Genomic DNA, 27,956 nt, shown 5'->3' on the forward strand with positions numbered 1-27,956 from the left:
GTTAACTCTTTCCCATCGGGGTATGGTAGAAATGTCCCATATTTTTTATTTGACGTATTGTTTATGGTGTCTGGGGTGGTCTCGTTTGTCGGCCTGTGAGGCAAAGGAATAATGGTTTTGCGGTTTAATGCGAGATTAGGATGCGGTCGGTAAATTAAAAATCATTGTCTTTTGGAAAAGGATGCCGATCTCTGATCATTTTCAAAGGCTTTTAGCGTTGCTAAAATGATTGTCAAATGAGTTTTGGGACCGAAGACCATCTGTGGTGGGATAGTAACAATTAATACACAGTTTTTAGCATAATGTAATTTTATAGGATCAAAAAAAAATAGCACATGGATACAGATAACTTCTCGAAAGAGAATGCAATCAAACAAATAGGTATTAACAGTCTTCTATTTTAGGTTAAAGTTTCATAGTGTATCAAAACAAATTATTTACACCAAATATTTAACTATACAAACAAACTGAACAGAACTCTCAAGTTCTAAGTGAAGTGCAATAGAAAAAAAGTGATGCGTTCAAAGTGCAAAAAGTTCAAGTTCAAATGATGGCTCTGCGGCATGACGTCATGGACCCAACGTTCCTCCCCGCGGACCCCCCGCCGGTGTCTGACATCAATTACCAACCTAAGGCAGACCTAGCCAGCGAATACTTCAACACATTCAGCCAAATCTGCGACAGCTACCGCCCAGAATCCGACGTCAATCTCCGCCAGACTTCGGACTCCGTTCGGCTCTCCTCGGAGATCCTCGACGGCCGATCGGAGTATTCGGACTTCGCGAAAGTGTTCAAGGAGAATGCGCAGGAGTACGTCAACACGGACTTTAGTGATAAAGTGTTTTTGAAGGACGATCATGTGTTCCAATTCGGGCAGCCGGACGCGTCTGCACTGCTCAGGCATAGGGCGAGGAGAAGGTACAATGAGGAGCACGGGCTGCAGCCTCCAGCGGCTACCAGTCAAGAAAGCGGGGTGAGTTGGAAGTGGTTAACTACCACTTTTTTTCACGTCAGGATATGGTATTAAATTGCTTACCCACCAGCCAGGGGGCAGGCTAGTGGGATAAGTGGGGCTCTTCCTGCCAAAAGGGAGGGGTATACTTACTAAAAACTTTACAAAACTTTACAAACTGTTTGGGTGCTCGGGATAGCACCACATTGGCAGTAGCCTTTAGTATCGTCCGTGTTACCCCCCTCTTGGTGAGAAGCAAGCGCTAACCATATTTAGTTAGTGCTCCAACTTTATTCCTTACTGCTACTTACCTTAACTTTCTCCCGGGACAAACTTGACCTCCTCTGATTGGATTTATTGGTAGTCAAGCTGTAAATCCCGGCTACACAGGAGTTGCAATGGTGGAAACCAGAGGTGGGAATAGTCGTGTCTTGTTAGCTTCTTGTATTGCAAAACAATGCTCGAAAGTAGATCCAATTTGCTGTTTGTTTTCCTAACAATAAAATAAAATCCGGACCTAAAGTGTGTAAAGTGCCCCTTCTTAAGGGCTACCTGTTCTTTTTTATTATTTGCATTTTGACGTTCATAAGTGCCACTTGTGGTCTAAACTGAATAAATATTTTAGATTTTTTTGATTTTGAATCAATTTTCAGTCATAGATTCTGTCCTATGATAGGAGTAAATATTGAAATAAAAACATTGAACCAAAAGCTTCAAAATGCGTGAGATAATGAGATTTAAACGTTCTGTAATACGGACGTAACTGTTACTACTGTAGGACAAAAGAGATATCACTTGTTTGTTTATTTGGACAGCCAGAGTTTACGTTGGAGCTTACATAATCTTGTCTTGCTGTATTTTCAGTGTTTTTGTATGCGACAACAAATCTTTAATAAATAGAATCGAAATTAATGACCAAATCCCAACTATCTTTTTGTCAATAATTACTATCCCCCGTTATTATTACTATAAAGGTTACTACTAAACCTTTGTTTGTCACTGTCATACGTTTTGCAACGGAGGGAAGTCGAACCTTAACTTCGAACTCCTATGTTCTTCTGATTAATTTCGTTGCGGGTCCAATGACAGTTTAACTTTCCCCCGGGACAAACTTGACCTTCACTGTTTGGGTTGTCGGCGGTCAAGCTTTAGATCTTGGCTACACAGGAGTTGCAGCGGTGTGGGAACAAGAGGTGGGAATAGTCCTGTATTGTACCAAAGAAATAGGGACTGACTTACATACAGTGTCAGCCCAAAACTCCGCTACAAGAGTGGCGTTGTCAGTAACGTTCATAAACTCTTTCTGCGTGCAGTTGTTTGGGCACACAGGGCACTACATCATGTGCTTCATGGACTGGGAAACACAACCACACTTGCACTCCAAGTTTGAGCTATTACTATAGGTAATTAGTTTCGAAACGATCTAGCTAGCTACGCCACCCGTCGCCACCCACGCCAAAACACGGCCAATAATACACCCGTGTCATTATTAATAGTACAACTAATCTAAATATACGCTCAGCCGTGATGTAATTATGGCAGGAGAGATGGAATCGGTTGTAAATATTTATTATTTCATTTGTGTGAGCCGTTTGTGCGAGAGATATCTGAATCTGAGGGGTTTTGGTTAAAATGTCATGATCTATACTAATATTATAAAGAGGTAAAGGTTGTGTGTTTATATATTTGTTAAATTGTAGGGGGTAATCTCGGGATCTACTGAACCGATTTTACCAATAGAAAGCCACATTATTGCTGAGTGTCATAGGTCGTATAAAAAACCGAAAAATTCCACGCTGGCGAAGCCGCGGGCGGAAAGTTATTATAAATATGTTTGTATTGGAATATAGCAAGGTAACTAACCAACAGTTACAAAATGCTAAAGGTGTAGGTATCGGAGTGCCTATACGAGATTCGAGGAATGCTAGTTCATCCACGTCGACCGCTGAACTGTTGCGTCTTTAGTTAATCAAAATCAACTAATAACACCATATTACATAGTAAATATTATTTAGATTAGCTAGAGGGTTTAACGGGAATAAGTAATGGGAAGAATTTGTCAATTTAAATGACTAATAGGAGTACTCTTTAAGAAGACTGACTGAAAGGATGAAGAAGAAAGAAAGATACTTTCTTATAAAGTGGTTCAAAAAGCTGAAATACCCATTCTAAACCTACCGTAACAAGATACGATGTCTAGGAATTCCATAAAAGTAAACCCTATGATACCTCACTCCACAAGTGGCAACCTCTCAACTACCGTTCCCAGCACTGAGTGTGCGTAACCCGACACTGTTCCCCGGAGTCCTGACAACGACTAATGGATGGTAACGGGAGACGGGACGCGGGCCCGCCATCTTGGGATCAGGGATCTGTGTAGAGGGTTTGGGAGAACCGGGATAGGATGTGCAGAAATAATTTTGTTTGCGGCATCAATATAGATTGAGATTTGTAACCGACTTCAAAAAAGAAGGAGGTTCTATGTTCCACTGTATGTATTTTTACATATTGTATTCTCTACAGACTACACTAATGTTACAAAGAGGTAAAGTTTTTGGCTGATGGGAAATCTTCCCGTCACAGACTGGAATTAAACCTAAGATTTTTAGGCATCTGCTCTAACTGCCATGGAGACGCTAGTAAACGTATCAAAACCTGCATTTAACCCTTTGAACTACTGTACTACTGTTTCTTCGAATATGAATCAGTTTTGATGTAGGTAGTTTGATGTAGATTCTCAGTTCCATCAACGTGAGTCAAAAATCATACGTGATTATTATAATATGTTGCAGATGTTCTGTACATTCTTTGCATGCCAGAAGTTACTAAATGTTGTGTATAACTTACTATTAGTACCTACAGCCTACCTTCAAACTAAAGTCATGCAAGTTTGTCAATAAGACTTCCGTTAAATCTTTCATCCTGACTGCTCGCATATAAATCCTTTACCTGCGATCAATGAAGACAATGAGATCGCAGAGGAAGTAACACAAAAGCAACAATTCTCACGCGGCGAGCTTTTAATCAGGGCTTGATTCCCGTTATGTGCTGAGATTCGTGAAAAAAGGCGACGCGATATCCTGTTGGGTGGCGCAAGGCATAAGAGACTCACAAACAGTGAAACGCACGAATTCTTGTAAACTTATGGCTCTTTTCCACGGAGACATTCCGTTTTTTGCAGTTACATAGGATCCCGCAGGGCTGGACTGTCGTATATTTTTATGCGGGACACTGCTTGTTTGTTGCAAAATTTGCGGAATAACTTTTTCTACTGTTAAGCTTTGATTTCGTTGCTGACTGCACGCAGCAGTAGCAGACGACGTGTCGCCGTGACACATTCGCACTTTATATGTATTTCTATGAAATAATTTCAGCAACGATTGCTATTTTGTAGAAATACATAGAAACCAGCCATATCTTTAGACCTCACTTTGTGGCTCATAAATTTTGCCCGTGGTTTCGTTCGCGTGAATTTCCGTTTGATCTCAAAAAGATATAGCCTATATCACTCAGAAATAATGTAGCTTTCTCCAATTTTTTTTTTCAAACAGCCTACTATAGCCCACGGACCCCTTGTGTTCCGTTCCCATCTTGCCCTCGCTATTTCCCATACCATGGACCACACCATAAATTCCCGATCCTCTAGATCCAACAGGAAGCGCGTTTGAAGGATGACTCGGCGTACATGGGAACGTTCTTTGAATCACGTATCTCTTATTTGTTATTAATATATTCGTCATAATACGTGGAAATTTTATAAAGCTCTATATTTGGACCATTATCCTGGATCATTTAATAAGCAATTCCGTTATGTTTTCAGTATTGAGATTGATATCGGCAGTTGTATAAACAGGCGGTGTAAGAAAATTTCTTGCATTCATAAAATAATACCGTTCGTTTTTCTTGTCATCAAAAACATTATCATTTTATTTCATCATCGTCAGGTCATTTAGTCTCCACTGCAGGAGGACGACCTTTTCTAATTTCATCATCATCATCATCATATCAGCTATAGGACGTCCATTTCTGAACATAGACCTCCCCCAATGATTTCCATAATGATCGGTTGGTAGCGGTCTGCATCCATTTATTTGGTCTACACTCGCTCGGGCACTCAGGGCCAAATTATTAATCTCTATGAACACTAAAACTTTATAGTGTTAAATTCGAAAATTATGGCACACTCAATAATGTATTTTTATATGGATCGTAAAATAAACCACGTTTTATTGCATCTGAGAAGACACTGCGTGGGCGGGTGACGAAACACAATGATTCGATTGGTTCATTGTTATTTTTGTAAATTAGTTAATGATTTATTGATAAATTCTCCTTGAGAAAGCGGTACGTAGATTTGACGCCAAATTGTAAGGTTAAAGTGACAGTAATCACATCTAAAACGATCACCATATTGAATTTGACACAAATTGCGGAGATGAACAGGGCTGCCCGTATTCACAAACATTACTATGAGGTCTCAAAGTGCGCGTGGACGCACGTCGCACAGGGTGACACACGAACCAATCACAGAGCTCTATTCAACGCTGTGCGTTCGATTTGCTGCTTCACTAGGCCCAGTTTTTTGATTAATAGTTAAAATAACCAATAGTCAAATTTGACAGATGTCAAATGACAAGTGGTTAAATATCAGAAAAAAATGATTTTCAAACGATGGTTAACTTGAGTTTTCGTACATTTTTTAACTATTGATTAACATTTTGTTAATATTTAACCATTAGTAGCAAAATTTAACAATTTGTTATTTTAACTATGAATCAAAAAACTGGGCCTTAGGGTGGATTCGACCAAACAAGAGTAAATATTCATCCCAGAATAAATCGTCAGTTTTGACATTTTCCATACTGAAACTGTCAATGTGCCAGTTATACCAGGAGTTATTCTCGGATAAAAGTTTGGTCGAATCGGGCCTTAAGCAAGCATCGTTTGTGAATACGGTTGCGAGTGTTTTCCTGCGTTTGAATTGCATTTTTTTACCGATTGTGACTTTTATAACATTTTTATTTTCCTACGTTACCCAACGTGCTATATCCACATATTCACTTATCAGCGATCGGTGCTCGTACAAATGAAGTCATTTCGAGTTCTGGCCTTATAAAGAGCGTTTATGCTTTTATATTGCATATTGCGTCGGTGCAAGGCGGCCTTTTTGCACGATGAATTAAAGATAATTGCTGCACCTACAGGGTGTTGAAACCAGTAATCTTTATCTATCTATACTAATAATAATATAAATGTGAAAGTTACTCCGTTTTTTTGACAACCCTTGAACGGTTGAATTTTGCTTTAAAATAGGTTATAAGGAATCGCTAGAATCGCAGTTGTCCCAATCAATCCGAGGGACAATCCAAACGAGGGGTTAAAAACCGCAGAATCGCTAAACTCAGTGGCAGTGGACGTGGCACATAGCTCTAAGAAGAACTGATGTGGCGACCACGAACCGGAAGACGTAGCGTGGGCAGGCCTCCCACTAGGTGGACCGACGATCTGGTGAAGGTCGCGGAAGGAGCCTGGATGCGAGCGGCGCAGGACCGGTCTTTGTGGAAAACCTTGGGGGAGGCCTTTGTCCAACAGTGGACGTCTTTCGGCTGAAACGAACGAACGTTATAAGGATCTGTCATCATCATCATTTAGCCACAGGACGTTCACTGCTGAACATAGGCCTCCCCCAATAACTTCCCGATTTCCCACATTGCCCGGTCGGTATTCGACACAGAAAGAAAAAAATAAGTACACTGGACCCGGGAGAAGATTTTTTATTTTTGATATTCTTCTATCTTTAGTCCCAAAAATAATGAGGAAGTCATAATCTCCATGTCAAACTAAATATTTTGGTAAAAAAGATTGAGATTTCATATTGGAGTAGTTTTTTTAGATTTTGTCTTTATTTTGGACACGCTATACAGACCGCAATCAGCAGCAGAAGCTAGTTATAGTAATTATTACAAAAAATTGAAAAGGTTGTAATTAAATTATTAAATATCATTTTATCAACATCATTACAGGGCGGAGCGTATAAATAAGTTTAATAGGTCTAATTTTAGTCTCAATAAATAAACTAGGTTTTATTTATTTTTCCATAATATTTATGGACAAGTTTAGTACAAGCTCTTATGACCCAGTCTTACTAAAAACAGCACAATATTAATATTAAATTATTAGTATATTTCTATAGATCTAACTCATAACTCAGTGCCAGAGCCATGGGAGCGGCACTGGAACGTCAAATGTCCGAAGACTAGATTTGTATTATATGTTACGTCATATTATTTATTTATTTATATAATTCACTGTGGACTTACAGTTTTACCCAAGACGTCCATCAGCGGCAGAATTACAGAATACACGATTTACATAAATAGGTGCTTAAATACTATGCGACAGAAAATTGTATACCTCCAAAATATACTGAGCCATACTGTCAACAAACACGTAAATATGAGGTTTTTTCGCGAGAAGCGCATTTAATGACGTCAGTGCTCTAATTGTAGGGCAGTTTTGTGCATTGCGGGTGCGCGTCACGGGCACGTTGAATATCCTAGGGCGTCTTCGCGGAGCCACCAGGCCTCTGTCAGTGTCCACACACAGCTTTGGGACCGATATACCTATCCTGCTAAGAGCAGCCGGGCTATCAATTTTTCCTCGCATAATCAGGGTATAATGTTTCACGAGTAGAAGTTTCCTTCAATGCCATTATGCCAATCCCACCCCTCCCGTGCGTGTACCATACCTCAGGCACTGACTCAATTAAGTGCTCGACCTATAATACCGCCAGTTTTTTTACAGTGATCCCTAAATGGACGTCAATTACTGAATATTTCCATTTTTGGTGGGTCTTGTTTTAACTGGTTGTGTTTGTAGTTAAAAATGTCACTACACGTTATGTATTTATTATACTATCATAGATGGACTTACAGCTAGGCATTGTAATACATCAATACACTGCCTTTTAGCGGCTCAGAAAAGTTCAAGATAATTTCCTGGTAGTTTGACAAATCTAATGTAGAAAAATTATTTCCTGATGCTAACTCTCGCTTCTATTGTTCCTACTACACCTTCCTTTCTGAAGGACTTTTTTGTAAATGGAGATCCGGTCAATAAACCCTGAACTGAAAATTATACATTACGATTTTTTGTAACACACTTTTCTAACAGAATTCTCTTTCCTTTCCAGTACGGCAGTGATGAGTTCGGCCACGACTCCCCGAGCCGGTACGCGTCACCGAAGGGCGCCGGCGCGGGGGCGCCCTACCAGGAGCCTTACTACGCGGGCGGCGAGTGGGGCGCCGCCTACTACCAGCCGCCGCCGCCCTACCAGCACGACCCCTACGCCACGTCGCCAGGTGAGCCGCCCACACACGCAGCTAGTCACAGCGGGGCGCCCTACAGGAGCCTTACTACGCGGGCGGCGAGTGGGGCGCCGCCTACTACCAGCCGCCGCCGCCCTACCAGCACGACCCCTACGCCACGTCGCCAGGTGAGCCGCCCACACACGCAGCTAGTCACAGCGGGGCGCCCTACCAGGAGCCTTACTACGCGGGCGGCGAGTGGGGCGCCGCCTACTACCAGCCGCCGCCGCCCTACCAGCACGACCCCTACGCCACGTCGCCAGGTGAGCCGCCCACACACGCAGCTAGTCACAGCGGGGCGCCCTACAGGAGCCGGACTACGCGGGCGGCGAGTGGGGCGCCGCCTACTACCAGCCGCCGCCGCCCTACCAGCACGACCCCTACGCCACGTCGCCAGGTGAGCCGCCCACACACGCAGCTAGTCACAGCGGGGCGCCCTACAGGAGCCTTACTACGCGGGCGGCGAGTGGGGCGCCGCCTACTACCAGCCGCCGCCGCCCTACCAGCACGACCCCTACGCCACGTCGCCAGGTGAGCCGCCCACACACGCAGCTAGTCACAGCGGGGCGCCCTACAGGAGCCTTACTACGCGGGCGGCGAGTGGGGCGCCGCCTACTACCAGCCGCCGCCGCCCTACCAGCACGACCCCTACGCCACGTCGCCAGGTGAGCCGCCCACACACGCAGCTAGTCACAGCGGGGCGCCCTACCAGGAGCCTTACTACGCGGGCGGCGAGTGGGGCGCCGCCTACTACCAGCCGCCGCCGCCCTACCAGCACGACCCCTACGCCACGTCGCCAGGTGAGCCGCCCACACACGCAGCTAGTCACAGCGGGGCGCCCTACCAGGAGCCTTACTACGCGGGCGGCGAGTGGGGCGCCGCCTACTACCAGCCGCCGCCGCCCTACCAGCACGACCCCTACGCCACGTCGCCAGGTGAGCCGCCCACACACGCAGCTAGTCACAGCGGGGCGCCCTACAGGAGCCTTACTACGCGGGCGGCGAGTGGGGCGCCGCCTACTACCAGCCGCCGCCGCCCTACCAGCACGACCCCTACGCCACGTCGCCAGGTGAGCCGCCCACACACGCAGCTAGTCACAGCGGGGCGCCCTACAGGAGCCTTACTACGCGGGCGGCGAGTGGGGCGCCGCCTACTACCAGCCGCCGCCGCCCTACCAGCACGACCCCTACGCCACGTCGCCAGGTGAGCCGCCCACACACGCAGCTAGTCACAGCGGGGCGCCCTACCAGGAGCCTTACTACGCGGGCGGCGAGTGGGGCGCCGCCTACTACCAGCCGCCGCCGCCCTACCAGCACGACCCCTACGCCACGTCGCCAGGTGAGCCGCCCACACACGCAGCTAGTCACAGCGGGGCGCCCTACCAGGAGCCTTACTACGCGGGCGGCGAGTGGGGCGCCGCCTACTACCAGCCGCCGCCGCCCTACCAGCACGACCCCTACGCCACGTCGCCAGGTGAGCCGCCCACACACGCAGCTAGTCACAGCGGGGCGCCCTACAGGAGCCGGACTACGCGGGCGACGAGTGGGGCGCCGCCTACACCAGCACGACCCCTACGCCACGTCGCCAGGTGAGCCGCCCACACACGCAGCTAGTCACAGCGGGGCGCCCTACAGGAGCCGGACTACGCGGGCGACGAGTGGGGCGCCGCCTACACCAGCACGACCCCTACGCCACGTCGCCAGGTGAGCCGCCCACACACGCAGCTAGTCACAGCGGGGCGCCCTACCAGGAGCCTTACTACGCGGGCGGCGAGTGGGGCGCCGCCTACTACCAGCCGCCGCCGCCCTACCAGCACGACCCCTACGCCACGTCGCCAGGTGAGCCGCCCACACACGCAGCTAGTCACAGCGGGGCGCCCTACAGGAGCCGGACTACGCGGGCGGCGAGTGGGGCGCCGCCTACTACCAGCCGCCGCCGCCCTACCAGCACGACCCCTACGCCACGTCGCCAGGTGAGCCGCCCACACACGCAGCTAGTCACAGCGGGGCGCCCTACAGGAGCCGGACTACGCGGGCGGCGAGTGGGGCGCCGCCTACTACCAGCCGCCGCCGCCCTACCAGCACGACTCCTACGCCACGTCGCCAGGTGAGTGACTGAACGCACTAGTTACATCCTGTGTGTTACAACGCACTAGTGACATGGCAAGCGGGCCACAGTGGTGCCACTGCATCGCGTCCAAAGTACCGAATATTGATCTGAATTGAACAAAATCATTTACGTGTTTTTTTATCCACAACGAAGAAGGTTTTGACCAGCATATCAGCTGATGCTTCACCCGGAATTCTCAACCACAGAGGAACTGGTTATCTTACCTTCTTGATGATTATTTCTTGATGATAAGGATGCGTGGTCAGTTCAGTCTGCACATATTTGATGTATGTACTTGAATTTGGTTATTCTTACCGTTAGATAATTCCTGGCAATTAGTGGTGACTTAGTTTGTTCCGGCGTAGGGCCCAAAAGATAAGGAGACATGTAAAGTGCCCCATAAATGCTACCTTTTCTTTTTTTTTATTATTTACTATATTTTGACGTTCATAAGTGCCTCTTGTGGTCTAAACTGAATAAATATTTTTGATTTTGATTTCAACTGCAGTTACACTAACATCCACTCGTATATTTGCAGGCATAGCGGGCGGCGGCGAGGGCGCGGCGGGGGCGGGCGGCGCGGCCGAGCTGCCGCTCCCGCCCATGTCGTCGTTCCGGGCGGCCGCGCCGCACCATTCGCCCACAGACCCTATGCTGGTGGGCAAGCCGGCGCTACAGCCTGTGAGTACACCTTGTATAACCTATCGTCGTCAATGAGGACGCGACCAGTAGCCTATGTGGGACTCTCCCCGTGGGAACCTCCTATCCTCTTCCTCCAGTTGTTTTTATAGAGGTTGTTTCCTCGTGGCCCTGGTACAACAGGACCCCCGGCCCGCCGTAGCGTGTTACGACCTGCTCCATGCCGCCCATTGGGTTCTGTGGGACTCTCCCCGTGGGAATCTCCTATCCCCCTCTTCCAGTTGTTTTTATAGAGGTTGTTTCCTCGTGGCCCTGGTACAACAGGACCCCGTTGTAGCGGGTTACGGTCTGCTCCATACCGCTGCTCAGTCAGCTCTGCTGATCAGAGAAGTACCGAGAGCGGTTCTTCTCAGCGGTGTGGGCACAGATTAAGGCCGCCCGTCGCACATTCGCGACAGCAATATAATTACCCGCGAGCGATAAGGATGGGTAACTTGGGGTCATTGGATGAAATTCTATCTGCTCGGCGACCGGACTTAAGTGACTGGCGAGGGCGCGGCGGGGGCGGGCGGCGCGGCCGAGCTGCCGCTCCCGCCCATGTCGTCGTTCCGGGCGGCCGCGCCGCACCACTCGCCCACAGACCCCATGCTGGTGGGCAAGCCGGCGCTACAGCCTGTGAGTAAACCTTCCTCGTATAACCTATTTTCTTCGATGGGAACAGCTAGTGGTTTAGGTGGGCCTCACTCCGCCTGGAGTCCATCGGAACTCAATGAAACAGCCGCGAGTCATTGACCTAGCTCAGACATTCGTCCGTAGCTCCGCCTCAGGCTAGAGGCCCTCTTCAGCTTTGAGGGAACCACCTATCCCCTCCGCTAGTTGTTTTTATAGAGGTTGTTTCCTCGTGGGTCTGGTACAACAGGACCCCCGGCTTGCTGTAGCGGGTTACGGTCTGCTCCATGCCGCTGCTCAGTCAGTTCTGCTGATCAGAGAAGTACCGAGAGCGGCCCTCCAAATATGTCAGTTGAAACCCCAGGCGATGTAGGCTATTGTATTTATCACTATCCGGTTAGCGTAGAGTAAGGTCCTGCCACTCGTCATTAGCTGCGTCTACACCGGGCGCATGGACTAAGCTTGTCATGCTGCTCACCCTGCTCTCTTGAGTGAGTGTAATTTTATTTATCATGCTGTGTATACTAATTTTGGTTTACGGTCCAGTTTGTAATTTTTTAACACTTTTTCTTTACGAACAAGCCTAGACTGTAAACTGTTTGTGTACCTTATTGCATGCTAATGATGGGATGATACATCCTGCCCTGTAAGTGCCTATTCAAGGTGAGACCTTGGAGATCTTTTACACAAGTAAAGAAATTCCTATCTTGCCTTCACAGATGTACCCTGGCGGCGCGGCCAGTACGCCGGCCGGCGGCGTGGCGGGCGGCGCGGAAGGCGGCAGCTTGTCCTCGTACGGCTCGTCGCCGTCCACGCCGGTGCACTCGCCGCCGCCGCTGCACCCGCGCCTGTATCCGCTCAAGCACTCGCCCGCGCTGCACCACCAGCACCACAACGGACAGGTGAGGATGGGTGACTGATGGAAGTCAAGCAATGCTCAGACTGGTCACTTAAGGATGGGTAACCGGTCAAGCAACGCTGGCTCTGGTCACTTTAGGATGGGTGGAAGTGTTTTATTGGATGTCAAGCAGCGATGGTTCTGGTCACTTTAAGATGGGTGACCGGTCAAGCAACAATGGCTCTGGTCACTTTAGGATGGGTGACCGTTTTGTCAATAGACGAGCTGGTGGTTAAGCAAATTTTGGTTTGGTCATTGTTGGATGGGTGACCATTTTGATAGAGACTAAGCAACGCTGGGTCTAGTCACTCTTGGATGGGAGACCGTTTTGGATGTCAAGCAGTTTTGGAGCTGGTCATTTTTGGATGGGTAACCGTTTTTAACAGGTCCAACAGAAACTTCTCTTCTGAGCTGGAGGTCAACAGTCTAGTCACTTTTAGATGGATGACCGTCTTTTAGATCGTTGCCGAGTTGCTGGTTAACCATCCTTTGGTCTAGCTACTTCTGGATGGGTACCCGTCTCACGCCCCCCGCGCGCCCCCAGCCCCGGCAGCCTGTCCTCGTACGGCTCGTCGCCGTCCACGCCGGTGCACTCGCCGCCGCCGCTGCACCCGCGCCTGTATCCGCTCAAGCACTCGCCCGCGCTGCACCACCAGCACCACAACGGACAGGTGAGCGCAGAGCGCAGGATGGAGGTCACCAGATCGTTGGACCATTCCCACGTCTCGTTCCCACCGCTACAGCCTAGCCAAGCCAGGATCTACAGCTTGACCGCCAATAAAAACCCAACCAGTGAAGGTCAAGTTTGTCCCGGGGGAAAGTTAAACTGTCATTGGACCCGCAACGAAATTAATCAGAAGAACATAGGAGGAGTTCGAAGTGAAGGTTCGACTTCCCTCCAGTGCAAAGCGGATGACAAGACAGAAACGAAAAGCCGGTTTCTGCGGGATACCCTTCTTCTTCCTCGGTCCCTCACTGATGAGCATCGCGACCACAGATAGTGTTCCTCCACAGACTGCGGTCATAAGCTGTGTGCGGGATACCCTACTACAACGTCATTACAGCCCGATAGCGATCGAGCTAGCTGCGCACCACGCTAGAATGCGACTCTCCCTCGCACTCAACCGCATACCTCCTCGCGTTCGCCCCTTTTAAAGTCCGGTCGCTGAGCACGTAGAATGACCCTAAGCTACCCATCCTTATCGCTCGCGCTTAATTATACGTATTGCTGTCACGACTATGCGACGGGCGGCCGCAGTGAGTGTCCGAGCGATAAGAATGGGTAGCTTGGGGTCATTGGCCGAAATTCTACGCGTTCGGCGACCGGATTTTATACCAGACGATGTGATGTCACGGCTGCCAGGTGCGCTTTTAACTCGATCGGGTTATATCTATCTCTATCGCTCGTAACTGTAACATAGTATTATTGTCTCCTCCAGCAATCGAACTGGGTGTCATCAGGAGTGTCGTCGCCGGGAGCCGCGTCCGCCTTGCCGCAGCACCTGCCCAACGGGCATCACGTGGCCGTCTACCCGCCGCCCAATATGGTCAGTACATACACGTACACGTGGCCTAATATGGTCAGTACACATACTTAACGCAGGCTAATATGACCAGTACATACACAGACACTTACACGTATACGCTCCCTAATATGGTCAGCTCATACACCTAATATAGTCAGTACATACACGTAACAGTACACGCTGCCTAATATGGCCAGTACATACACGTATAGTACACGCTGCCTAATATGATCAGTACATACACGTACAGTACACGCTGCCTAATATGGTCAGTACATACCTGGACACTTCATGTAAGTGCTGCCTTATGTGGTCAGTAAACGTCATTAAACTTGCACGTCGTACCTACAAGCGACCTAATATGGTCAGCGGGTACACATAATTGTACAGTACATTTACACCAAAACGTTTTATGGGTACACGTAACATTAAACATAAATACAAGAGACAGAACAAGAATACACAAATACACTTCTAATATGGTCAGTAAACACTTATAAAAATCCACACGATCAGAAGCAAATAAGTAGTGCCGCTTATTAGGATCTGTAGACACAGTACACATTCATAGAAAATACACAGAGACAAGGCGCCGAATATGGTTCTATCACTATGAGTTGGAGAAAGTGTGTGTATTATGTGATAGTACACAAACACACAACTAAGGCTGAGTTGCACCACTTAACTTTGATTGTAAATTTAACGATAACTGATGCTTTTTGTATGGAATTTGATAGAGTTTTGACGTTTGTCAAAGTTAAAGTAAGATGGTGCAACCCACCCTAAGTATCTCACACATCAAAATAAAATGTTCTGAACTAAGAAACTTTGAAATCACAACATAATTACAATTTCCAAACATTATTTTTTGTAAATGGTTATATAAGTTTAATTTTTCATTCAAACATTTGTAGAGCATGTGCTCTTGCATGGATGTAATTTTAAAAGTAAATGTTTTTCTAGTAAAAAACCAGTAGTTTGACTTCTTTTCGACTTTTAGGACAGTAAATAATTTTACTAAAATGTGTTTTAAAAGAGAATGAATTTGAGCTTTTAAATATTTTACTTCTCATTTTGTTTTTTTAAATAAAAAGTGGCAGGAATAAAACGTATTTATTTTTTATTTGAAACGTAAAAGTAGCGATACAGTAATTTTCAAAAGAAAAAAAATGTATCTTGCCATTTTTTATTTGTTTTTGTATTTTTTTTTTGTTTGTATTTTTTGTGTTTTTAATAAGCGTGTAGTGTGGAGCTCGTTACCATAACGTTTCATAATTGTAGTTGTAGCATTTTTTGAGTTTTTTAGTAACATTTTGGAGTGTTTTTCTAGACTTAGTTCTTTGATTCATTCAGGACTTGTGCTTTTTTGCAGCTTTATCCTTTACTTTTGTCAAAAACCGTATCCCCTTTTTAGCCTTCGTCGTAATTCGTGAATGTATAAAAAGAAATCTGATTTTTACCTCCTTCTTTTAGGATTTAGGTCAATGACTGTTGTAGAACTCTAGTTCTTTTCTATTTCTCTATAAACATAATTAATTTTTTCCTCACAAAATAACAAAAAAAGAGGTCTTGAGTTAAGGTCTGGTGGCCATATTAGGCGCTAGTCTGTCAAAAAGAAAATTACCAGTTTCTATTCTCTGAAGTAACAGAGCTTGCTTAATTTTTACTTTAATGTGGTTTCTCCTAATACTTTGAATGATATCTTTTTCATATTGCATTTTTGGCAGATTAGTGTCTTCTTATTTGGAACCTTAATGCTTTCACGTCTAAGCATTACATGGTGGTAACTAGCAGTGTACGTGTGGTGTGTTTTGTGTGTGTGTGTGTGTGTGTTTATAACGCAGTTTGCTCCGACTAGATGACACCACCAGTCGATTGATATTATTTTATGAGTTGTCAAAACGCGAGTCTTCTCAGGCTTCTCAGAAAGCTATTTTTTTATCCACAACGAGGAAGCTCTTGGCCTGTATCTCACCTGATGGTAAGTGACGATCATTCCGAAGATGGAAGCGAGCTTCACCCGGAATCCGCAACCACGGAGGAACTGGCTATCTTACCTCTAACTGCCGGAACACAACAATGCTGTTAACATTGTTGTTATGGCGATTATTGTTTGCCAACTCTTTTAAAAATCACTGAAATAAATCGGTTTTCAAGGCTAGAAATAAGTGTTGTTTTAGTCATATCTTGAATCTCGTTCGTCTTCTCAAAACTGATTTCATTTTGACAAGCCGTTTTGGTCGTTTGATGGAGACCGCCATTCTGATTTGATATGCCTTCTCTCATTCAATCGGTCAAAAACTAGTCGTTATACGCCCCCTATGGTGACATCTTTCCGTAACCGCGGTAACAGCGAGATTTTTTGTAAATCTGCTCTCATTAAATCGCCTCTTCGAACTGCTCCTATGTTCTTCTGATTAATTTCGTTGCGGGTCCAATGACAGTTAAACTTGACCTTCACTGGTTGGGTTTTTATTGTCGGTCAAGCTGTAGTACCTGGCTACACAGGAGTTGCAGCGGTGGGAATAGTCCTGTATTCATTACAAATCGTTAGACGTCCCCTATGGTGGCCAGAACGTCTCCTATGGTGGCCAGATCCCCAACCTGTGGTTACGCAGTGGTTCTATAGTGGTCTTTCGTAAATCTTCTCTCATATCGTTATACGTCCCCTATGGTGACCGGCTCCCCTACCTAGGGTTGCCAACTTTTCTTTCAAAATATAAAGTATATCAGAGGTCGGAGAAGGAAAACAGACAGTATTAAAAAAAAAACAAACAGTATAGCTCTACAACGCGTACTTAAATGTGGTGTTGGGCATTTACTTTTAAAAATATCTATGGATACTAGTGATGCTAGCTGAAAACAGTATTTTGTATACTTTATTTTTGTTCAACAGTAAAAAGTATAATTTAGTGAAAAACAGTATAATACTGTTCAAAACAGTATAGTTGGCAACCCTACCCCTACCCGTGGTAACGTAGTCGTTGTATAGGGCGCGCCGGCGGAGCAACGACAGCTGGACGAAGCGATGGTGTTCCTCCGAGAGCACTCCGATGTAGTCGTGAGTACCGCTTCACTAATATTACGGGGAGGGGAGAAAGTTGACGGGAGGGGATGAAAGTTATGGAGAGGGGTGTTTGACAAGGAGAGGTGAAAGTTGACGGGGTGGGGTGACAGTTGGGGCATGGGGATCAAAGTTGACGGGGAGGGGTGAAAATTGGGGCTGGGGGGTGAAAGTTCACGGGGAGGGGTGAAAGTTGGGGCAGGGGAATGAAAGTTGACGGGTAGGGGTGAAATTTGGGGCAGGGGGGTGAAAGTTGGGGCATGGGGATGAACGTTGACGGGTAGGGGTGAAATTTGGGATAGGGGGGTGAAAGTTGGGGCATGGGGATGAAAATTTATAGGAAGGGGTGGAAGTTGACGAGGAGGGATGAAAGTGGGGGTGTTAGGTGGGAATTTTAATTTGATTTTGTAATTGGCTTTTTTATTATGAGGTGTAAATAGTATAGTAAATTTTAATTGATGAATTAGAGTTAATCATAATGCTTAGTGTAATGAATGAAAGTAATATTTTCACCCCCTTTCCAACAACAACAATTTAGATCTTTAGTTTTAAGTATTTTATAGTGATTTATTAAAGAAAGTTAAAGCATGAGTTTGTCTTTTTTGAAGTTTGGCTTAGTTGTAGATGAGTACTGTGATGTTAGTGGCTGAACAACTTATAAAATTAAGCTTTTAATAAGAAAAAAGCTTTGATATTTGATTTTAGTTTATTTAATGACGTTATTTTTTCAAACTAAATGTCTGGTTACCGTGGGGAAATTGGCCTGTCCAAATCCTCCATATGCCTTTGGTAAATTAAAGAGGGTGTTGCTCCTGCAGTGGAGACATAATGACCTGATGATGATGATGTCCATGCGTATAGTTTGCGCCAGTAAAAAAAGCTGTGAATGACACCGAGCTGTATGTATTAAGAGAAATTAAGGTGCTATTCCGAAGCGGGCTGCAGAAAGCAACTACCGATAGCACCTTTAGCGGCTACTAAGAAATAATACAAGGTGGAAACGATAAGTGATCTCACTCGATTATTTCTAAATTATACAAGCTAACAAAAAACTGGTTACTGGTCCTGAAAGTGCATCACGAGTTCTAACTTCTATCAAATAGTATCACTAGTAGGTTACAGAATAAACTGGATCTATCCAAAAATTCAATGTTTTCAGCTTCCATACATTTAGTAAAGCTAGTTATCGTTTCCATTCTGTATCGGTAGCTGTTTTCTGCAACCCATTTATAAGCAACTCTTAGAATACTGAAACGATTCAATCTGTTTTTGAGTCGATATTTACGTAATGCATTTACAAAATTGGCATTTTCTATTGGTGCGAACTATGTACTTATAATAAGGGTTATTAAGACAGTTGTTTAATATTTGTAATGCAATGCAATAAATGATTTGATTTGATTTGATTTGATTTGTTTTGTGGTTTAGGGAGCGCGGATGGAGGAGAGACTAGACGACGCGATCAACGTGCTACGCAACCACGCGGAGGCTTGCGACCTGTACGCGCCCGAACATTTGCCGCACCAGCCCGCGCCAGGTGAGACACTAGTCTAGATAAAACTTGAATTTTTTTTTGCTTTAGGTGGGAGTCGAACCCACGGCCTTTAGTTTGCCTGGCAACTGCTCCGAACGCTGAGCTACTGAGACGTAATGTAGATTTTGTGCCGGTTGATAGCTCTGACCACTCAGCTACTTGAGATGTTAGGTGAATTGTAAAGATTAAAACATCGATTACTTCTCGTGGGAATTTAATCCACGACCTTTATACTTGACGGAGAACTGCTCTGACAGCTGAGCTACTGAGAAATAGGCAAAATGATAAACATGAAAAAATACGATTGCCTCAAGTGGAATTCAAACCGCCTTTGTCTTGCCCGGCTTATTCCACTATTCCCCGTTGACGATCCCCGTCAACGGGGATTAGTGAACAAAAAGTTTTTAATGGGGAATAATGAACTAAAAAGTTCATTAATCCCCATTACGTTAAAAATAAAATCCTAATATAACGGGGACTAATGAACTTTTTAGTTCATTAATCCCCATTCAAGCTCCAATGAGGGCTATCGTTTTAGCGCTCACCAGTTTGCGCCACTGTAGAGTAAGGTCCTGTCGCTTGCTAGTAGCGAAGACAGTGGCACCACCTGGTGAGCGCTAAAGTGGTAGGAGGACTATCGCATTTGCACTCATCAAGATGGCGCCACTGTAGAGTAAGGTCCTGTCAATCGCCAGGGGTGCCAACTGTTAAGTATGAAAACGATAGCCCTCATTGGCGTTAACGGCGATAAGTGAATAAAAAGTTCACTAATCCCCGTTGACGGGGATTGTCAACGGGGAATAGTGGAATAAGCCGTCTTGCCTCACCCGGCAATGACTACTGAAGTACTGAATAACTTGTAACTTCTGGTTACTAAGTTTTCATCGATAAGACAAGAGTGGATACTGGATTTATTGTCGGAGGCCTCCTCTCCTTGCCTTAAATAAATATAATAAATAAATATCCTTGGACATTTTACACTGCGCTTCTAGTTCCAAACTAAGCAAAGCTTGTACTAAGGGTACTAGACAACAGATATAAACATACTTAAATACTTTTTTTTTTTAAATACATACATATTATACATAGAAAACACCCAGTCCAATACAAACAAATATGTTCAATGTTCATGCACACAAATGTTTGTACTGTGCGGGAATCGAACCCGCAACCTCCGGAATAGTAGTCCGATTCGAACCACTACACCAAACGGCCGACGATAATCTTTACTCACTTCGTGTCCCTGCGCCATCTTGGTTAGAACGCATCCCATGTCGCAAATCCTCTAAAGTTTTTTCTTTCACAGTTTCGCGGCTGAGCGCTGGAGGCGCGGCGCTGGCGCACGCGCACACAGAACCGCCTGTCAAGATGGAGCGCCACGTGCTGCCAAGCAATAGTGAGTATTTCTTTGTCATTATCTTCCTCTTCTTCTCCATATCAATTGGCAACACACGTTGACCCACCCATAAGGTGGACAGACGACCAACACAAGGCCTGGTGTCCACCAAAGCGGAGAAGAAAGGAGATGTGTTGGGCAAACACTTTTTTCTATAGGATTTGACGCAGAGCGGAGAGATTTGGAAATAATGAAATCTGATTTGATTTTCGAGACAAACCCTGGCGCTGTCTTGATTTATGCTGAGCTGTCTGTCCATTTGTGTATCTCTATTATTATGTACCTATGTCTTGCCTGCTTGTATACCTTTCTTTCAAATAAAAACTATTCTAACTTCGCTCCGCTCACATATTTGATTGGGACGAGTACCAATTTAAATCCAGTGAAAGTTTTTTCCTAACACTTAACCGTCCGTCCTACAGAGAAACGCAAAGAGCCCCCGGACTCCGGCCTGGACAGCAAGCCGTCGTCGTCGGGCTCCGCCGACCTCGCCAAGCCGCCTGGCAACAAGCGCGCGCGCAGATAGTGAGTACCACGCGATACGTGCTTGTTGTCATTGTGTACCACTCGATACATGCATGTTGTCATTGAGTACCACTCGATACGTGCTTGTTGTCATTGTGTACCACACGATACATGCATGTTGTCATTGAGTACCACACGATACATACACGACGCTACGTACTTCATTGATTACCACACAAAAAATAAACATTCTTACTACACACAACATAGATAAATTCTCAATGAGTACTACATGAAGAATACTACACGCACACTTCATATTGTCACTACGTACCACATGAAAAATACACATTGCCACCGAGTACAGTGTCAATGTGTACCACACGTTGAATGGATAATCTCATTGAGTACCTACTTTACTCAAAATTTTGTTACACGAACACCACACGATAAATCAACATTATAACAAGTACTACACGAAAAAGAAACATTGTCACTGAGTACCATAAGAAAAATGAATATTCTCACTACTACACCGAAAGATTCTCCTTGTGCGTACCAAACTTGGACAGTTGACACTACTAATCAATTAACATTTTATGAGCTGTCGTTCGTAAAAATTATCGAATTTATAAGCAACTGAATAGCTTACTTACATTTTATTTTAAATCGTCCAGGGCTAAAATTAATATTTCATTAAAAAAAATTTATTGATTAACAATGTCAACTAACCACTTGTTTATACTGACTTGTAGAGTTGCGCGAGAGTCGGCAGATTTGACGATTAACAATACAGGCTGATTAGAATATCGAATTTCACAACTTTAACCGTGAATTGCAGTAAAACTTCAATAATATCTGAGATCTATGAAACATCTATACCAAAAACATTGTGGTCCTCGATAAATTTACTTTTTGATGGTTTAGATCACAAGCTCAGAAAGAAATTTACCAAGTCATGTTTTAACCTTTTAACTGGCAATACAAACTCGTTTTTTTTTAAGTACACGGGTTATGGAAGTTTTTAAAGGCCAACTTACTAAATGAAAATTCTTATGAGATGCCTTCTATTCTACACACAGCCTACAACATTTATCTTGTGCCCTGTATTAAAAACTTAGTCCATTTTTTTAGAACTCAATAAATCCATTGTCAATTTAAAAAAATGCCTTGCATCTAAAAATGCTAAAGTTTAATAACTTTAGAATCAGTCCTTTGAATTAATTTTGTCACAAGTTTTTTTGAATTAATTTCCGAAATAATTTTAGTGAAACATTATTACAACTTATAATTACATAGTTTTACTGCAATACCATGGCACCCCGTCACAACATTGTACGTTTTAGTTATAGAAAGCAAGGAGACGACCGCTTCGCGGCCGACGGTCCCACCGCTGGGCCTGTGGGCAGCGCGCATGCATTGCTGCCTAGGTAACGTCACCGTCTCACCGTTATATGTTCACGCGAATTGTAAACAAAATTAATAAACCTTTTTTAATAATGTTGAAAAAAATCCCCTTGTTCCCAAAGAGTCACACACAAACTAGTAACACTGTTATTCGTTGGGAAAAAAAATCCCATCGAGTCACACTGTTACTCGCTAAGTGTTTACCGATCTTCCCAACCGGTCACTCATTAGGTAACTTTAATTTCAGGATATAAGAAGTTTTGTTTAACAGAAACAATGTAATAATTAAAAAACAGAAACATTAAAAATAAAATACAGATTACAGTGTTACAGGTTGGGAAGATAAGTAAACAGATGTCCTTACGAGTAATAGTGTAACTTAATGTGATTTTTTTTTCCCAACAAGTAAAAATGGTACTCGTTTGCGTCTAAAACCTAGGGTTTAATTCAAGATCAATAATTTAATAAACTGATTTATTATTATGTTATGAAAATAACGCCAAAAATTAGTTGATGAATTAGTGAGAATGTAAATTGTATGATTTTTTTTTATCTTTTTACGATTAAAATTGTTGCATCAAAATAATTACTTATTGAACACAATTTTGTTTACAATTCTCTAAATTCGTTATGCAGGGTAGAATCGAAAAACCCGTTGACTGTAAATGCTCATAGATATTTTCTATTTCACCCTGTATTGTTGATTGATGTTCTCATTTTGGTTATTTTCGTGTTTTATTAATTGTTCATTGAATTATAATGTTATATCGTGTTTATGTCAATGTGGAATAATCCAAAGCCTCGGATACACTAGGGTAGAATACATTTCCCCTAGTGTATCCAAGGCTTAAAGGTCAGCGCACACCTGACGTCTCAGTGTTCTATCAATAGGATTGAAAAATTTACTGAGTTGAGTTTCATGAAATTTTGAATATGTTGTTCTTAATTAATATAGGCCCAATTGGTATCTTGATTATTAGAAAAGAACATATTTTGATCAATCAAGCTCATATTTTAATAGAGTAAACTTGAATCGAATCAAATATTCAAATCACAAGATTTGAAGTTAAATAGATACCTAATTACCAATAAAAATTTCTAAGTTTGAATTTCTTGAGTAATTCCAATTCACCCATTAATTCTGTTCTATGATTGGTCTAAAATGTAACATAGAGAAGTTATTTTTGCACCTGTGGCAAACCATCCGTCATGTCAACATGAAACAAACTCAGTAAACTTTTCACCCCACTTACCAGCGAGTACTGTCCTTAACCATCACCCTTGTCCTTTAATAAGTACATCGCTGCACAGCTGTTCGTCCGCCGACGAGGACGACATGGACCCCGACACGAAGGCCGCGCGCGAGAGAGAGCGGCGGCAGGCTAACAACGTGCGAGAGAGGTGCGGTGGGGGACGTGGTTTGGGTTGAAAAGGGTTGATAGGGGGGAAAAGATAGGATTTTCGTGGTTTGGTTTCAATTTGAGGGTGATAGTAAAACTAAGATAATAAAAGATGTAACGTTTAATGTGTCTAGAAAAGGGATTATAAGGGGGAAAATTATAGATCTTTCGTGGTTTGGGTTGAAATTGGGGGTGATAAGGGGGAAGAGATAGATTTATAACGTTTAATGTGTGTAGAAAATTAAAAAAATGGAGATGAAAATCCTCATATGGAATGGGAAATCTGTTTTCTTAGGGTTTTGGGGTTGAAATATGAAAAAAATTACATGTGGGGTTTAATGTGTTTATCTTGTTTTTAAAATGTGGGATGAAATCTAAATTATGGTAATGATTCAAGATTTAAAAGTAAAAGTCGGGATGAAAAATGTTATTAAAGGAAAATAAACTTTAGCTAGCTTGAATATGTGATGTATTTTTGGGGCAATTTAAAATCCTTACCACGCTCATTTTTTTGGTGTATTAATTAAAATAATGATGTCAGATATTTATAAATAAAAAAAACCATTTTGTTCAGTAAAGTATATAAATCTCTGACAACATTATTTTTCAGTGTGTTTCTTTAGTGTAAATGCAAACTTATATTTGTTTGCAATTTACACAACCTTACCGTTTCCGCCATTTCTAATCTTATTCCCCTGCGATAAAATTCAAAATGGCTCATGTAAAAAATCTCCAATACTATACTAACATAATGTATTATAGTTTCAGCTTTATTCATCATTAACAACGAAAATTGGGTCACAGTATGTAAATCATCAATTGTTAAAACATTATTGATTCGTGCATTTCATGTTTCTGTGTCTTTGTGTATTTTATCACCATTTTAGGGGGAAGGTAAGTGGAATTCAATCATTAAAATCACAATTCCAATTGTTACATTCTAATGTTACATTTGAGTTTCAATTGTAACAATGTTACACGTGAAACTTTGCAATTTCAATTGTAACATTAGTGTGACGATAATTGTGTGTCTGTCGTAACCATCCCACAAGGCATTCTCTAAATGTAACTAACAATGTGTATCGGACGTCCAATATTAATGCTTTGAAATCATAATCATGTCACAATAATATCCTGGATACATTTCGCTTTGACAACTTTGTACGCAACGTTTCAATAAATTGAATACATAATGCAATGTAACAAACATCCTTACTAAAATGTAACACACAGATTACTTTCTCAGATTTTTTAACTTTAAATTATTGTTTATAACTGAGTATGTGCAACATAGAACAATCTTACCTCTCTTTTATTACGGTATATTTTCATTACTTTTCAATTAAAATAATATGCACATTGAATATAATATTTTAATGATGCTGTGAGTGTGAAATTCCAATTTCGCCTTTGAAAAGTTGTCAAAGCATACCTGTACATAACATAATGGCTTGTGGCGGGTGCTCTCTCTATCTCTCTCTTATATAGGAGGTCGGCGGCTCTCTCTCTCGCGTCGGCTCGTGTCGGGTGAGATGAACAAGTTGTTCCATTATTTAGTTTATGGTTCACGAGGTTTTTGTAATGCTGGCTTCCAATATTATTCTATATTCAAACGAGATTTCGAGTACCAAAGATATTTACATTTTCTCTTTCTTTATACATGTTTTTTTTTTGGACTATCCCGCGTATACTTGTTTTGTAAAAGCGCTTTTTAAAAGCCTATTTGCATGAAAATAAATTAATGTCTTGTTAATATTATGACTTTCAATATTAGTAAATCAGTATAAAAAGTCTCGCAAAAGACCCAGCATCACAAACTCCCCGTAAACCTCAGTTAGGAGAGATCTCTCCTACCGTTACCTATCTCCCACACCAACGTAAGGCTAACGTGCGCAGTGTTGGCAGCTGCTCGTCGGCTGACGAGGGCGACGACGAGGCGGATCCACAGGCCAAGGCGCTCCGGGAGAAGGAGAGGCGGCAGGCCAACAACGCTAGGGAGAGGTAAGAGAGAGATAGGGTAAAAGGAATGGATGAAATGGAACAAATGACTATGTGTGTGAACTCCAATACCACGTATGAGTGAGGGTGTAGAATGATAAGATTCCAACACCGCTAGAGAGAAGTAAGGCTGGTTTTAGTGTCACGCGGACCGTCCGGTGCGGACCCGCTCCGCACGGCCAATCTGTATGAACTTCTAGGGAGCGTTTTAGAGTAATGCGGTCCGGAGGATCCGCTCGCTCCCTAGCAGTTCATACAGATCGGCTGTGAGGAGCGATCCGCGCTGACAGTCCGCGTGACACTAAAACCAGCCTAAGAGGTGGAGAGTGCAAAATAAAGTGATGAAGTAGATTAAATGATGTATAACTGAGTGTAGTGATTAGATTACAACAGAACTAGGGAGTTAAGAGTAGAGGTAAAATAAGAGAGTTTATGAAATACAATACATAACGAGAATGTGTATGTATAGAGTAAAGAATTGGTAGGGAATTGGACGCGCATTCCGACATTCCAAAGCTGTAAGAGAATAGAGAGAGGTAAGATAGATTGGATAAAGTTTATGCACAAGAAAAGTGTCTGAAATAAGTATAAGTAAGAGGCTGTGTAAATGGTGACAAACCTATAATTCCATGTGATACAGACATAATAAGAGACACGAGGCATAGCATGAAAGCGTGAGAGATATATCAAACGTGTGTGTATACTTGAGATCTGAGAGATAGAGAGGTGATAAGATCAATCACTTTTGAATCAGTAAAGGACAATTAGGAGAAAGATGCGATTTGTGTATCAGCGATAGAATAAGTTAGAGATAGGATGTAATGTGCATATAAATCTGAAGTTTTTATAATATTGAAAATGTCATTACAGCAAAGATTTATCGACATGACAAAATATAAGATGGAATCGTGAATCCCCCAACTGATATACCTGTATTTTTTATTATTTTTGTGTGTTATTTCAGGGATATCAAACAATTGGCATTTACATACTGTGATCAATTAAATTGTGTCATATTTTATTAGAACATTGAAAGTAGGATTGGAGATTTTTTCACATGCTTATAGATTTTTCATTTTTGGAAAATTTCGGATTATCCTTTACTGTATTGTGTATCTTTTTTGAAAGTTTACAGTGAAACTTTTTGTTATTAAATGGAAAATGACTCTACTCAGTAATGATTTCGATAGATAAATAAACATTTACAGTCTTGTGAAAAGTATAACATAACTCCTCTGAAACTTTTTAACATTCATATTCCCAAACACTAAAACGCGTTTTAACAGTTACCAAATTACTACTTTCAAAAAGGATACTCAATACCCCACCCATCCATCTAAGGCCGTTTTCCACCAAAGCGGAACAGAGCGGAGAAGCGTTGGGCTGTCAAATTTTATACAAAAATGGTAGCGGCGCGGCGTGGAGAAGAGAAGTGGAAATAATGAAATCTGATTGGTTATTCAAAACACTTCTTTGCTCCACTCCACCTTAATAGAAACCGTGCCTCAAAGTGACCCTCTTTTGCCTTTCTCTAACCTCTCTCTCTCCTCAGGATAAGGATAAGAGATATAAACGAGGCGCTGAAGGAGCTCGGGCGTATGTGCATGACGCACCTCAAGAGTGACAAACCGCAAACTAAGCTCGGCATCCTCAACATGGCTGTGGAAGTCATTATGACGCTGGAGCAGCAAGTTAGAGGTCAGTGGGAATGTATACTCTAGCTTGGACGGAATAGAAGTCATTTTTAGTCGCTTGTTCCCAACGAGTCACACCCAAACGAGTAAAAACGCGAAAAAATTCCCATCCAGTCACACTGGTACTGATCACACATACTATCATCATCATCATCATTTCAGCCATAGGACGTCGTCCACTGCTGAAGATAGGCCTCCCCCAATGATTTCCACGTATAAGAGATTTCATTATCAAAATAATTAACGCCCGTATTCACAAACGATGCTTGCTTAAACGAAGCAGGGCTCTGTGATTGGTTCGTGTGTCACCCTGTGCGTCCACGCGCACTGTGAGACCTCATAGTAATGTTTGTGAATACAGGCGTAAGTAATCTAAAGCTTACAGTAAGGAAATACAGGTTAACCAGTAAGAGTGTGACCGGATGGGATTTTTTTCCCAACGAGTAACAGTAACAGTGTTACTCTTCTGGGTGTGACTCGTTGGGAACGTCACAAGCTTTTTTTACTTAGATGAATGCGATTATCACACTGCGCCGCGCTCCGCCGCGGTACGCGGGACGACAGATTTAATCATTGTATGCAAGTACCTCAGTTTGTATAGAAAACACGCGCGGCACAACACACTGACAACGCGTCTGCGCGCGGGATTTTTTATAATTATAATCACGCGGACCGCGGCGGAGCGCAGTGCAGTGTGATAATCGTCGAAAGCAAGTGTGCGATCCAGTGTTGGCACTAATCAATTAATTTTTTAATCAATTAATTAATTTGAACAATATTAAAACATTGAATTCTAATATTAGATGTTTGGTTTTAGGCTACAATTCTATGACAGGTC

General features: G+C 43.3%; 1 protein-coding gene across 1 annotated transcript in view; it reads left to right on the forward strand.

The window, feature by feature from the left end:
* LOC135084818 (trithorax group protein osa) overlaps positions 1–27,956 on the forward strand; it is a 60,163-nt gene that overhangs the window by 26,901 nt on the left and 5,306 nt on the right. Inside the window, exons 2-17 of the mRNA XM_063979559.1 lie at positions 405–973; positions 8,145–8,447; positions 8,629–8,850; positions 8,897–9,388; positions 9,435–9,792; positions 9,954–10,157; positions 11,609–11,742; positions 12,456–12,648; positions 13,133–13,305; positions 14,074–14,181; positions 17,153–17,221; positions 18,653–18,761; positions 20,065–20,154; positions 20,577–20,679; positions 23,338–23,427; positions 26,977–27,122. Of these exons, the coding sequence (XP_063835629.1) occupies positions 548–973; positions 8,145–8,447; positions 8,629–8,850; positions 8,897–9,388; positions 9,435–9,792; positions 9,954–10,157; positions 11,609–11,742; positions 12,456–12,648; positions 13,133–13,305; positions 14,074–14,181; positions 17,153–17,221; positions 18,653–18,761; positions 20,065–20,154; positions 20,577–20,679; positions 23,338–23,427; positions 26,977–27,122 (3,220 nt within the window). The 5' untranslated portion in view covers positions 405–547. The remainder of the gene's footprint in view (positions 1–404; positions 974–8,144; positions 8,448–8,628; positions 8,851–8,896; positions 9,389–9,434; positions 9,793–9,953; positions 10,158–11,608; positions 11,743–12,455; positions 12,649–13,132; positions 13,306–14,073; positions 14,182–17,152; positions 17,222–18,652; positions 18,762–20,064; positions 20,155–20,576; positions 20,680–23,337; positions 23,428–26,976; positions 27,123–27,956) is intronic.

Source organism: Ostrinia nubilalis, chromosome 27 (assembly GCF_963855985.1).
Source record: "Ostrinia nubilalis chromosome 27, ilOstNubi1.1, whole genome shotgun sequence".
Classification (NCBI taxonomy): Eukaryota; Metazoa; Arthropoda; class Insecta; order Lepidoptera; family Crambidae; genus Ostrinia; species Ostrinia nubilalis.